At 40.5% G+C, this 14,572-nt stretch overlaps 1 protein-coding gene and 1 long non-coding RNA gene across 2 annotated transcripts; one reads left to right on the top strand and one right to left on the bottom strand.

Moving 5' to 3' along the window:
- Window positions 1-2,929: 2,929 nt before the first annotated feature.
- LOC123147070 (uncharacterized) lies at window positions 2,930-5,975 on the top strand. Its single transcript, XR_006473041.1, has 2 exons — window positions 2,930-3,987; window positions 5,159-5,975. It is a non-coding gene; the product is annotated as an uncharacterized lncRNA (long non-coding RNA).
- Window positions 5,976-8,586: 2,611 nt separating this feature from the next.
- LOC123147069 (putative coatomer subunit beta'-3) lies at window positions 8,587-12,427 on the bottom strand. Its single transcript, XM_044566316.1, has 5 exons — window positions 10,894-12,427; window positions 10,654-10,788; window positions 10,427-10,572; window positions 9,419-9,490; window positions 8,587-9,016 (listed from the first exon to the last, which is right to left on the bottom strand). Exons 1-5 carry the CDS (start codon window positions 10,966-10,968, stop codon window positions 8,908-8,910), a joined length of 537 nt encoding a protein of 178 aa, XP_044422251.1. The 5' UTR covers window positions 10,969-12,427; the 3' UTR covers window positions 8,587-8,907.
- Between the last annotated feature and the right edge of the window lie 2,145 nt (window positions 12,428-14,572).

The raw sequence follows: 14,572 nt of genomic DNA, 5'->3' as shown, positions 1-14,572 counted from the left end.
CTCTTCAAGGAAATCCAACGCAGTGCTCAAGAGGTAGCATGCCCCCTGCCTCCGTATGTAAAGGAGCAAGGGGGAGGCCGGCCGGCCCTAGGGCGCGCCAAGGAGGGGAGGAATCCTCCTCCTAGTAGGAGTAGGATTCCTCCTTTCCTAGTCCTACTAGGAGGGGGAAGGAAGGAGTGGGAGAGAGGAAGGAAAGGGGGGGCGCCACCCCCTCCTAGTCCAATTCGGACCCAAGGGGGAGGGGGCACGCGGCCTGCCCTGGCAGCCCCTCTCTCTCTCTCACTAAGGCCCATCTAGGCCCACTAGCTCCCTGGGGGGGGGGGGTTCTGGTAACCCTCCGGCACTCCGATTTTCTCTGAAATCACCCGGAACACTACCGGTGTCTGAATATAGTCGTCCAATATATCAATATTTATGTCTCGACCATTTCGAGACTCCTCGTCATGTCTGTGATCATATCCGGGACTCCGAACTACCTTCGGTACATCAAAACACATAAACTCATAATACCGATCGTCACCGAACATTAAGCGTGCGGACCCTACGGGTTCGAGAACTATGTAGACATGACCGAGACTCATCTCCGATTATTAACCAATAGCGGAACCTGGATGCTCATATTGATTCCTACATATTCTACGAAGATCTTTATCGGTCAAACCGCATAACAACATACGTTTTTCCCTTTGTCATCAGTATGTTACTTGCCCGAGATTTGATCGTCGGTATCTCAATACCTAGTTCAATCTCGTTACCGGCAAGTCTCTTTACTCGTTCCGTAATGCAACATCCCGTAACTAAGCCATTAGTCACATTGCTTGCAAGGCTTAAAGTGATGTGCATTACCGAGAGGGCCCAAAGATACCTCTCCGATACACGGAGTGACAAATCCTAATCTTGATCTATGCCAACTCAACAAACACCATCGAAGACACCTGTAGAGCATCTTCATAGTCACCGTTGTGACATTTGATAGCACACTAATTGTTCCTCCGGTATTCGGGAGTTGCATAATCTCATAGTTATAGGAACATGTATAAGTTATGGAGAAAGCAAAAGCAGTAAACTAAACGATCATCGTGCTAAGCTAACGATTGGGTCAAGTCAATCACATCATTCTCTAATTATGCGATCCCGTTAATCAAATGACAACTCATGTCTATGGTTAGGAAACATAACCATCTTAGATTAACGAGCTAGTCTAGTAGAGGCATACTAGTGACACTTTGTTTGTCTATGTATTCACACATGTACTAAGCTTCCGGTCAATACAATTCTAGCATGAATAATAAACATTTATCATGATATAAGGTAATATAAATAACAACTTTATTATTGCCTCTAGGGCATATTTCGTTCAGATACATTATCGGAGACTCACAAATGCTGAATGGAAACACGTCGAGGAGAGACTACAAAAACGATATAGCAGTTGGAAAGGTAAAATGCTATCTCTGGGAGGAAGGTTGGTCCTCATAAATTCAGTACTAAGTAACATGGTACTATATATGATTTCCTTCTTCCAATTGCCGAAAGGAGTATTACATAGATTGGATTACTTACGATCGAGATTCTTTTGGCAAGGAGATAGTGAGAGAAAGAAATATTGACTGGCAAAATGGAGTGTGGTTTGCCGTCCCAAGGACCAAGGTGGTTTGGGCATTCATGACCTTGAGGTTAAGAATAGGGCCCTCTTCGGCAAATGGTTGTTTAAGTTGTTGACGGAAGATGGTGTATGGCAAACCCTCCTAAGGAGAAAATATGTGGGTTCTAAGGCGGTATCCCAAGTATACTGGAAGCCTGGGGACTCTCATTTTTGGGCCGGACTAATGGCAACGAAGAAATATTTCTTCATCTATGGTTCCTTCTCAATTAAGGACGGCTCCTAAATTAGATTCTGGGAGGATAAGGGGTTAGACAATAAAACATTTGTTCTTCCATTGTAAATTGGCTCGTTCTATATGGTTAGTCATCCAGATAGTTTCTGGCCTGTATCCTCTGTGTAGTGTTGCTAATATATTTGGCAACTGGTTACATGGGATTGATCACAGGTTTAGAATTCTTCTCAGGGTGGGAGCGCTTGCCGTGATTTGGTCGCTTTGGCTATGTAGAAATGATAAGGTTTTTAATGATAAAAGTACTTCTCTTATGCATGTTATGGTCCTCTCTACAACGAGTGGAGAATCGAAACCTGTTTACAGAGGTGTGTACACGATTGGAGGCTGCGGCGAGGGATACTTTTACCCAACATGGGTGGCAGCATGATCTTAGGATTGGGCCACCTATGCTCATACAGATTTCATCTTTGCATTTCGCCTTTTTCTTTTATATTGGCTTGTCGTGAGGACTTTGTTGGCTATATGCATTTTAGTTATGCAGAGGTCGGGTGTAATGCTTAAACCTTTTAAGCAATAAAGTGCTCCTTTTCGGAAAAAAAATGTGTGTGGTGCACGAAAAATCCCCAGACACAAGCAGTCCTGAGCATCTCCAGCGATTGCGACCCTCCCCTTGGGTGGAAGCCGCCTGTCTATACCTAATATTAAAAGATGAAGGTTTTCATAGTTCTCTAAACGTCATCTCTTTATATTCGTTAATTTTAAGTTAACCACATAGATTGACGGCTGAGATTTAATAAATCTGCATAACGGTAAGTTGAGAAAAATTACTCCGTATGCCACCTATAAGTAAAGAAAAAAGAAAACCATTCATCTTTTTTGACGGAACATAGCCTGTCGCCTACGAGACTACGACTTGGTTTTGATCGCTAGCTTTTTTTTAAAGGAAACTCTGATCGCTAGCTAGAAATCAACCTGATATTTTTAATTGAACGTGAAGTCCTTTCATAAGTCCCAGAAAACGTTTCGTTTTTCTGGAGTCATTTATTGGGCTGGGCCCGATCGATCTACCCATGCGCGACCGATCCGAACACTGGGCCATACAATCAGATCAACACCGGTCGGAAACCAATCTACGACGCTGCCTCGCCCTGTCCGCCTCGCCACAAATCGGTAGAAGAGGAGGTGGACGACGAGGACGCGGTGTAAGAGACGAGAGCCATCGCCTCCTGCTGGACCAGCACCAGCAGACTTCCTCGCCGACTATCATACGGGGACAGCGGCCGGGGCAAGTTCAGGGGAGGCGCTTCCTGGGCTGGTCGGCTGACATCCCGCGGGGGGCGGCCGGCAGCGGCGACCTGAGCGAGAGTCATCGGGCAAGGAAGCTGTAAGGAGGACGTCCAGCCTCAGCCTTCATGTTAGTTATTGTAGCCTGTATGTATATCTCCGTCAGATCGATCAATATTTTGATAGGAATCCGTCCCAGTGATGGTTCGTTCCATCCCAATGTTTTGTTGTGACACTTTTACAAGATTTATGTGTGGAGAAAAGAAAGTAAGGCCACCATGGCATCCGTTAGTTACCGGAAAAAAAAATCAGAGAACCGCAGGAAAAGAGGAGCTGCAGATTCAGAGTCTACGTGATATCTCTGCCAGATTGCTACAATGTTCGTGCAGGTACGCTTCTTGCTCCTTTTTGAGAGTAGCAGGTAATGCAATCGCAGGTTTGTAATGCTCAATTCCTACCGTGTCTTCACTATCATCTCAGTGGAGATCGAAAATCGAAACCATGTCATTCATGTAGTACTGAAATTTCAAATCCCTCCCTCCGTCATTCATGTCTGTTTGTACCCACAATCCCACATGCTCCTGCCAGATGGGCTCCATGGCACTCCATCAATATTATATTGGAACGTTGTGTTGATGGATTCATAGATGGTTTGTGATATAATCATATAAAGAGTCTCGAATTACTTTTCGAGCCCTATGATCTCTTCTGTACAGGGTCGTCCTCAGCCTAATGTTATTCTTATCATTATATATGCTCTGTGATACAGGTGTTGAGGCAGGGAAAAAGCAGCAAGAGAGGTATTGGCACTTCAGAAAAGGGTGTTGACTGTTCTGAATTAAGCCAAACATGAAATCTGATTGAGGTAGGGATGAAGCTCTTATTTTGCATAGTATTTTTAGGCAATTTCAGAATTTACATATCATATATATGTCCCTAGATTAGATAGTATGCATGCCCTCTGTAACCTGCTGAATATCTCTTGGGTAACTAAAGATGTTCAGAATAATCTAAATTTCAGAAATTATTCGTGGATTATGAATGGCAGTTATATGCCACCAGATAGCAAGACTGCTACTTGAACAGTTTGTTATCTGTGAAGCTTAGGCGTGTTAGACGAACTAAATTTGCTATCATTTTCCACCATTTATTCCTAAGGCCATCAGAACCATTGACACACTTTCGCTACCCTATGGGAGTCCTGTTACCCTTTTTTTTGTCAATGACCCACCAGTCACCACAATTGCAAATGGTTAGTTTACTAATATTCAGTGACAGTACATATTTACTGTTGTTTATTTGCACATATGGTTTCTCAATTTCACTTCTCAACATGGTATTTGCAACTTAATCATTACTCAACCGACCTGCTTTTGGTATACTTTCTTACAAGTTTAATCACTTTAAGATATATTACTGTATCCCCCCTAAAAAAGGTATATTACTATAATTTAGTAGGGCGCTCATTCGATTCACATAACAAATTTTACACGATTGTATGAGCTTCTGCATATCTGCACCTATATTAGAATCAGATCAAACTCCTACATTTACTAATACACTTGATGCCCCTTAAAATGATTGAAACAACATTGTTATGCGTGATTGTCGATAACTCAGGCACTCAGCTGATTAGGTAGTAAATGGTGACTATACCATGTAAGATGCATTTTCCCTTCAGAATGTAACATGTGTTTTTATGAATTTTTTGATGCGAAACCATTTGCACACTAGCTTGCATCCACCCTGTCAAAGAAAATAATAAAATGATATCAGTAGTTCAGCACAATGGCAAGATATCAGTAGTTCAGCACACCATGGTAGTACATGCATGGCCCACCATGTACGCTCACTACTAACACCATAGTCAATTCAAGCGACCTATTGCTAGGAAGCGCATGAGCTGATGCTAGCATGCCCTGACAAAACATGAAAAAACTTGTTCTCTAATGTATCTACCGCATGAGAGATTGTTTCGATACAATTATTGTATTTAAGAAAATAATTACCAGGTTCTCTGATGTGGTAGTTCACAGGTTCTCTGATGCAAGGGCTCTGGGTCATCAGCTTCGGCAAGTGGAGGTACAAGTTCGGGCATGACGAGCTTTATTTCATAAAAACGTGACTTTGATGTTTGAATATTCCTTCTAATCTTTTTAATGATAACGAGGCTCTCTTGATAGAATGTGAATTTTTCCCTTTGTTTTGTTAGCTTTTATGCTTTATTGTGTTCTTCGTCAAACACAAATCGCTACCGACAGGGACTGGCATGGACGCCATGGACTTTCACAACACGGCCTTCAGCACAGTTCCAACGTGCTCTGCTCCTTGGACTCTGTCTGTCTGCACAACGTCAACAACAGCCTGATGGTGCCTCTGGGCCATGGCATGGCAGGACATGCAGGTCCCGATTCAATGGAGACATGTGGAGACGCTGGCATGTCGCACGCTCGCTGGACACACAAGAGCAGCCACATGGTGACTGTCTTCACGGGATCACGGGAGTTTTCTTTCTACCAAGAGCGCCAGCTGCCTGAAGGGACAAAACTATGGAGGGGCGGTGAAGAGATGATGTTGAAGTACTACGTGTCGTGAGTTCCAGCGGCACAAACATGCTAGCCACGTCTAGCTCTGTCTCGGTGCTTCCACTATTCATTAATTTTAGTTCGTGCATGATATCTACCATGTTCTTTGAATTACTAGCAAATTTGCCCGTGCTTTGCAACGGGAGAAAAACTATTAGATTTTTTGGAGGGTAAAACTATTAGATTATACAGGTGTGATAGAATAATAAAAAAGTCTGAATCAAATGCCCGGATGAGATAAGGACTTTTAAAATGTCATTTTCACAAACTATATCCGAGTGATGTCATGATGAGATAAGGTACTTTTAAAAAGTCATTTAAAAAAATGTGATGGTCTTATCACGACTTGATCTCCTAAGGCGCCACAACGAAAAAAATTCACTGAGCAAACTACATTGATGGACACTGTCTGAGCTAGACTGATGAATGATGTGTCTCACCCTGACCTAGCGTAATGGTGTTTCTCATAATCAGTATTATCATGCCAGAATAAACATATTATAGTTTTATATAGCTTACAAAAAGTAACCCACAGAAAGTTGTGTCAATTTTGGGGGGCTCAACGTTGTACAAGATACGAAAACCTTTTTTTACCCGACGCAAGGGACTAAATAAAATCATAAAACGACCTCTGCAGATGTCCTAATAAAACCTATACGTAAGCGACGGTTCGTTATGTTCATTATTTATGGATCTATTTCAATTTTCTGAACATATTTTAAATTTTATGGACATTTTTTAAAACTCCTGAATATGTTTTGAATAATATTATTTTAGAAAGCATGAACATTTCTCATTTCATGACATTTATTTGAAATCGTGATCTTTTTTGTAAAACATGATTTTTTTTGAAATCATAATCATTTTATGATTTTTCAAATGTTTTTTGAATTCACAAACAATTTATGATTTCTCAAAAAAAAAATAACTCACAACTTTTTAAAATTTGGTTCTTTTATAAATCAAAAACTAATTTTAAAAAGGAAAAACTAAAACAAAAATGAGAAATTAAAAAGGAGAAAAACAAAATAGGAAAATGGTGTGGGCCGGCCCATTAATTGCTGAGTGCGGGGAGGATGCGCGCTTGCGATAGAAAAAAAAGGAGAGAAAAGAGGTAGTCCTGGGGGTCGAACCCTGGTCTCCCAAGGCGGGGCAGCGATCAAAGCCACTGCGCCGCTGAGGCGACCCTGTTATATAAACGTAGCGACCTACAATAACGTGAAACCGAGCGCGATTTTGAAATAAAAGCAAACCGTTTTTTCAACTTACCGGTGGCATAGTGGGTAATTTATGCCAACTTCGGGGGTAATTCTAATGACGGACGACCAGAAACCGAATTTGCTTTATTATTAGGTAGAGAGGTAGAGATATATGTGCTCATTCATAATTCATAATGCTTTGATGATTTCTACTATAACGAGTATTTGATACGACTATTGCAGAAAGTTCTTCTCAACCTTACCTAATTATTATGAAGTTAGTGTGATAAGAAACACAAAAGATCAAACAATCACACACATATTGTACAGAATATGTAAGCTAGATTTTATAAAGTTAGTACTATTAGTTTTGCTTTTTATGCACTTACCAAATTTCATGAGAGCAATTAGCAGGTCCGAATACATGTCCAATGTAAAGGGTTGTTAACCCGGACCACTTTTAGTTTTTCTCCCGTTGCAACGCACGGGCATTTGCCCTAGTTTATTCCAAAGTCACAAGATTACAGTCGGCAGCACCTACGTAGGAGGATGATTAAGCTAGCATGCAGTGCTATCCCCTATTGGACCAAAATTTGCTAACAACTCTCCTGAATTTGCTCTGCAAGTATCAATTTTCTAGTTCCATAGAAGATAAAGAAATACGCACATAAGGAGATAAAATAATCCATGCCAGTTTTTTCCCATTCAATCTAAAATGTGTCGGGTTCCACTATCAGAAGATAACAGAACAACAAATATCAGAAGAAAGAACATCCAATGCAAAACCGAAAATACAGAGAGGTTCAAAAGCGCCTTACAGAATCCGCGCTAGATTTAACGATGTATCCAACCAAATACACAAACCCAGAAGAGAACTTTGGAAGTTGAGTAGCACTCGCCCCATGCTAGCCATAAATGCAAGTTCCTTTTTTTTCACTACTCTTGGTTGGCTTTTTTCACCATGGAGGACGCATGAAAATTCGATAAAGGAAAGACACGGCACGGCAAATTTAAGCGTAAGCATATGAGAAGTGAGAAGAAGAGGAAGAAGGTGAGAGTGTGGCCTGAAGAGCGTGGCGTCATGCCTTTTATAAGCAGGGAGACGCGGGCATTAGCCCTGCGGGTAAAGGCCGGGCTCGCCTCCCATTTCTTGCATGATTGGGCGATGGGATGACACATCATCATTCCACTCTGGAGCCGAGGCAAGATTTCAGTCAAGGACAATGCGTCAACGATCTATCTTAGGGATTGGCTCTCCCTTGTCGCGACTCCTTGGAATCACCACCAGTCGGCAAGGTTGGGGCTTCTATCAACGATACCGTGGGTGGGGTCCCGGGGATCATATGGGATGGTTCGTAACTGTGTGTCCCGGCGAGCATGTACACTAACAAAGAGCGAAGGCGTCATGTGTGTTGTGCACAGCGCATCCCCAGACATGAGCAGCCCCAAATGATTGCGCCAAAGTCACATGATTACAAGTACGAGGATGATTAAGCTAGCATGCAGTGCTATCCCCTCTTGGACCAAAATTCGCTAACAACTCTCTTGAATTTTCTCTGTACGTATCAATTTTCTAGTTCCACAAAGACAAAGAATGCATGCACGAGGAGATAAAAGAATCTGTGCTAGCCTTTTTTTTCCATTCGATCTAAAATAGATCGGGTTCCACTATCAGAAGATAACAGAAGAACAAAATTTAGCAGAAGAAAAAACATCTGATGCAAAAACGAAAATACAGAGAGGTTCAAAAGCGCCTTACAGAATCTGTGCCAGATTTAAGGATGTATCCACCCAAATACAAAAACCCTGAAGAAGAAAAACTTTTGAAGTTGAGTAGCACTCGCCCCGTGCTCGCCATAAATGGAAGTGTTTTTTCTTTTTTGCACTACTCTCGGTTGGATTTTTTTTGTTTTGAGGTCTTGGTTGGCTTCTCTGGCATCGATAGCTCTAATGTCTAGCCAATTCAGATTTCATAATCGACCGTCTCCCACACTGGGAATTTCAATTGCTGCCCGAGCTACCAACTGCTTCTTCACTTCCGACAGGAGCATCTGGTTCTTCATCAAGGATCTCCATCATGAATAGCGCCGACTCATTTCCCATCACAACCCTTGTATACAAAGAACACGTGGTTTACAGGTTTGGTTTGATAGGATATGAGATTAACATAAATTTCAATGGCACAAATCTACCAAAAAAGGATGCCGCATAGCTCTCGAGAACAATCTCTATACTAGATGTCAAAATTTATATATGCAGCTTTTTTCGACAAATGACGCTTTATTAACTGAAAATGTAGCATCAGGTGGATATAAAGCAAGATGAGCAACACCCGTTCTGTCCATAGCTAACATGCAAATAACAAAACACCAATAGTCCGACAAATGAAAAAAGAAGATAAATAACCGTAAAGTCAAATGCTCTTAGGCAGTCAAAAGCCAACATGAACAAGGTACTGCCTATCACACTACTAAGTGGCCTTGTATAAATAGACAGAGGGAGTATTGATTACCTTCCTAACGCCGTCAGACATGTGAGACCATTAGCACCTCCAGGACCGCCAATGCTAAGTTGTCGCTTGTACCTGGGCGATATGAAGCAGTAGCTTACTCAATCAGTGTGTTTTACACCATAATAATAATTATTATGCAAACCGATATACACCCTCTATTTCAAATATATAAGTAGTAGTACTAAGATAAAACAAAGCTTTGACCACTTATTACTCCAACAAACGAGATAACTGTAGGAAAGAGGCTGTGTGTAAATGAAAACTCCCAAAAAAAGAAACAAAGAAAACAACGAGAGAGTAAGAATTGGACGCCACATGCCTCCACCTCTGGCTATGAAAATCGAGCAACATGCTAGAGTTTCTCTTAATTTCGGCATTACATTTTGTCGACTTCTAATGACTGGAGATACAAAAACCCTTCGACCAAGGTGACTTTCCCCAGGCCGTGCACCTATCCAGACTTGTTGAGCAGCATCTACAACGTGAGATGGCAATCCAATGATTTCAAATATGATGCTTGACACGTTATTCACAAGTGAGCTGTGAGAAGTGCGTTGCTATGCTTGCTAGAGAAATAATTGCACAGAAGAAAAGCTCACAAGAAATAATATTAATCGACAACAGCCTTTAGTCCCAAACAAGTTGGGGTGGGCTAGAGGTGAAACCCATAAGACCTCGCGACCAACTCATGGCTCTGGCACATGGATAGTAAGCTTCCACGCACACCTGTCCATAGCTAGTTCGATACTCTAATCCTCCAGGCCTGTCTTAACAGACTCCCCCATGTCAAATTTGGTCTATCCCGACCTCTCTTGACATGGCAAATTTGTAAAGTTCAAATGGAGTCTAGGATGGTCAGTTCAGCAACCCAACAGCTTGAAGTCCATGGAGAGGTCAGCTGCTAAGACTGTGACTACCCCGCTAGCTACTCCGGTGTAGCCCAATTCTACAATGTAGAAGTCCACAAGGGGTGTGCGTATGTTTCATAAGAGCATGATAGGCAATTACCTGAAATTTGTGCCCCACAAATGAATAGCACCATCTCTTGTGCCTATAATTAAAACTGGAAGACTGGGATGGGAAACAACAGAAATAACCGAAGACTTGAATTCTCCAAATGTTTGGACACATGTTTTTGTCTGCATGTCCCATATCTGATTTGAAAAGGAAATGCATTATCAGCAATTCATATATGGGCGTACTACATTAAATTATGTTTCAGTGAAATAGCTGACCTTCGCAAACTTATCACTAGAGCCAGTAATCAAATACTGTTGATTATCATCAGTTGTGAAGAAATCTACACAATTCACTTTGTCTGAATGCCCAGCCAGAATATAGTTAGGCTTGGGTGAATCGAGACTCCAAAGCTGAACACCAAGTATACAAGTTTGAATCAACATCCAGTAAAAATAAACATGTCTTCCTATTCTTGAATAAAGGATAGAAGAAATATGACATGAGAGGGAACAAACCTTTGCTGTCAGATCGGGTGAAACACTAGCAAATTCGTTGGTGTCCTTTGGGTTAAATGCAAGTTGCAATTCCATCCCAAAATAGGATAATTTCTCAAATGTTTTGATGCACTCCCAGTTCTTGTCCCAGTCCCAAAGCTGTATGTACCCACTACATGATGACAACACATACGGTTGGGTTGGATGAACGGCCAGTGAGTTGATTCCTAATAAGTATCTCTTAACACGAAAACTCCTGATTATCTGCACCTCCGGTTTATAGCTATACACATAGATTTTGCCACTCCCAGGCCCTAGCCCAACAATAAACCATTGCTTTCGTTCAATAAATTTAATAGTAGTAACTGCAGCGAGAATGATAATCTTATTAGCATATCAGTTTATATACAATGGATGTATCTTATGTTGCAAAAAAAGTAGAGAGCATGCCTTCGAGGGGAACATCTTTGATTTTAACCAGACACATTGACTTCTGCCAGGAAATACAGTTGAATTATTTGTTAGTCCAATGCAAACAGAGGCAATATACATTTGTGAATACAAACTCAACTTCATAGAACGGCCCTTTACGTTTTCCCATGGCCATTTAAAATGGCGCGATTGGCCATCACAGCATAACAACTAACAATGCTCCTTGATAAATCATATCCACATGAATCGAATGAACGCCTAATAGATGTGTGCCGCAACCATATATACCTTGTGTCCGCCTAGAAAATGTACTTCCTCCTGGGTTTGTTCCTAACTCATCACGTAAGCGAGAGAGGGAGGGGAGGGTGTGGAACCCTCTTGGGCATTGTACATTTTCAGAAGATGGTGGGGGTCCAAGGGTCACCCCTTATGGAAACATGCAGAAAAAGACAAGCGTTATACTTCCTCTGTAAACTAATATAAGACCTTTTATATCAGCTCTAAAAGGTCTTATATTAGTTTACAGAGGAAGTATAATTTAGCTGAGTTTTGTGATATCTTGGCCAAAAATTTAATCCTGCTAAGTCACAGTCTAGGTAATTTAGGCACTGCACGACATAAAATAAGAGAGAAGTCTAAATTACAACCCTGAATTGTCATCAATGTCTAAGATACAACCAGAACTTCAAAATTGTCTACATTACAGCCTCAACTTCCAAAATCGAACAAAAACCAGCCCTGAACTTGTTTGAACACAATTTTGATTGGTTTTGGCCATTGACTCGCTAGTCAGCATCCCAGTCACCCCGCCACGTCACCCACCCATATGCATTTTCATTCTAATTTTTCTAGCTGTTTGGCAAAACGTTTTGAAACTTTCCCAGATTGAATACAAGGGTACTGTTCACTTTTGAGAATTTTTATTTTTTCTGGAAACTTCCATTTTTGGCAAAAAAAATTGACCCAAAATGGCCCTTAATGTGTATTTTCCTTCTAATGTTTTATCTGTTTGGATAAACGTTTTAAAACTTCCCCAGATTGACTACAAGGCTAGTTGTCATTTTTTAGAATCTTGTCAATATTTGTGTACTTCTGCATCTGAAGATGCACACGACCCAAATTATTGCATAGTAACTATAAGAATACATTAATTTACCTGCATTATATAATCACATATATCAATATATCCCTTATCATGACCTGTTGCAATCCTGCATGATGGGAGAAAAGGCAAGCCAAGATATTCACGTTCAATTAATTGGCTCATGTAAAAATAGACGTTTGAATATTACAGGGACCGTCTATTTCTAAGTTGACAAAGATATCCTTTAGTAAGTTTACACTCTTGACATTTCTTTTCTTTATATTGCATAAACTAGATAGCCATAAAATTTTGTAATTATCCAACTTCAGTTCTTCTTTTTTTTACGGGGAATCCAACTTCAGTTCTACAAATATGCAATTTGATAGTTAAACATTTCAACAACTTTAAAAATAAGTTTTCATGCAATTCTCGATTTCATAATATGCAATTCGGTTGACTTAAAAATAAGGATTTCTTAGACAACAGAAGATAACAAACTGAATATTATAATTCCCATAATATACGCCTGGCACGCACCATGACTCTGTCTGATTTATGTCTAGCGAAATCATGCGCTCCTTAGGGACCTCCCTAGATATGATCTGATTAAAAAAAATCTAGTCAACATTTTAGAAACCAAATCAACCTTAAAACATACATTGGATGAGAACAAAAGTTCATACCTGTGTTAAAGTTGGGATTGCCTGCTGCATGGATGGTAAGTGCAAGAGAAACAAAGGGAATCAATTAGTGGACATTGACTCATCGTTGAAGCAAGATCGTGTCAAAAAGTTAACTCGCATATCTTTGCTACCTTACTCATCGGACCATGGAAGAAACAAAAAACAATGGGAAGTAATCAGAGGATATATTTATGTGCCATTGGTTCCATCCTTTTATTTCTGCAGCATGTATTCAGTGTTTAATCTTTCTTTCCAACAGCCTACAGACTTGTTCTCATCTGCTAATCCATATGCTTTGTTGTTCAGTTTACGCGCATTGTCACTTCACTTCATTTTTACTTCATTCAAATAACATTTTGTTACATAACATTCGTGCTGCAGTGTGAAGGGTACCATCATGTCTTTCTTGATTACTCAGTCCGAAAACAGCAGTCCTTTAGAAAAAAACCACTCAGTTTTTATTATTATCTGGTTTTAGTAAAATCACACAAAAAAGATCAATTATCTTAAGACCGGTTATTAAGTTGACAAAGGCTTACAAGTTAGATTTCATTATCAATGAGCTTACTGCAATGGTTGTGCCCCTTGCTGATTGTGGCTTACTGGATGCCTTCGCTGCCCACCACTTTACTATCTCATTGATATTGTTTGATTCAGGCAAAGGCATCAGTGGCATACCCTTTAAAGATTTCACATTGGCCACCACTTTATTATCTGTCTCTTTGTTTAAGATGTCATTAGTGATACTCCGGTTCTGGGATGTGAGATCGTTACTTACAGTAGTGTTCAGAACCTGCAGCCTGTCCTTGCACTATATGTCCGACTGCAGCTCGTTATCGACCACCATCTGCTCATACATTATACATATACACACCAAAGTACACAGCTGGTTAAAATTTTGAACTAATAAATCTAAGACTCACAGAATTAAGTTTCTCTTTGTTGATTATTGCTTCATAAATCTTGGACTTCAGTTTCATATAATAAAAAGGATAAGAAGCATAAGACAATTTGATTTACATATCACATGACTGTTGTAGTGTAAATAGTTTTATGATGCTAAAATCAGCACCATAAAATATGGAGTTATGTAATATTATTTAGGCATATTATGTTCCTCCATAAACATTTAAACTGTGAGTTATGACATGATATGTTGACGATATGTGAGTGTGTGATCGTACCTTGTCTAATCCATTAAGCATTTCGAGTATATCCTTTGCAGTAGGTCTTTTCTCCATGCTAGGGTCCACACATTCAAGGGCTATACCAATACATTGTCTTACTTGTCGGATAGATCTTTCTGTTGATTTATTGTCTGGTGTGGATATGAGTTTGTTCGTCCAGCTAAGGAGCACCTATGGATTTGCAATAGTGAGCTCAAGGATGGTCCACACGCAAAGGTAGATTAATTCAACTTACTTTGTCTGTGAACTGCTGGAGTGATGCTGCAGTCCTGTGCGGATTATCTTGCTGGAAATATGGATAGTCCCTATGACCT

Source organism: Triticum aestivum, chromosome 7A, assembly GCF_018294505.1.
Source record: "Triticum aestivum cultivar Chinese Spring chromosome 7A, IWGSC CS RefSeq v2.1, whole genome shotgun sequence".
Taxonomy (NCBI): Eukaryota; Viridiplantae; Streptophyta; class Magnoliopsida; order Poales; family Poaceae; genus Triticum; species Triticum aestivum.
The sequence above is the reverse complement of the archived record's forward strand: the minus strand, read 5'-3'. Positions and strand labels throughout refer to the sequence as shown.

Excerpts from the sequence above, each read along its gene's own strand:
- LOC123147069 (XM_044566316.1), bottom strand. The coding sequence starts at position 10,968 with ATGGAATTGCAACTTGCATTTAACCCAAAGGACACCAACGAATTTGCT. Across the intron at positions 9,491-10,426 it reads TTGTGGGGCACAAATTTCAG|GTACAAGCGACAACTTAGCA; the intron begins GTAATTGCCTAT and ends CATATCGCCCAG. Across the intron at positions 9,017-9,418 it reads TGTCTGACGGCGTTAGGAAG|GGTTGTGATGGGAAATGAGT; the intron begins GTAATCAATACT and ends TTTGTATACAAG.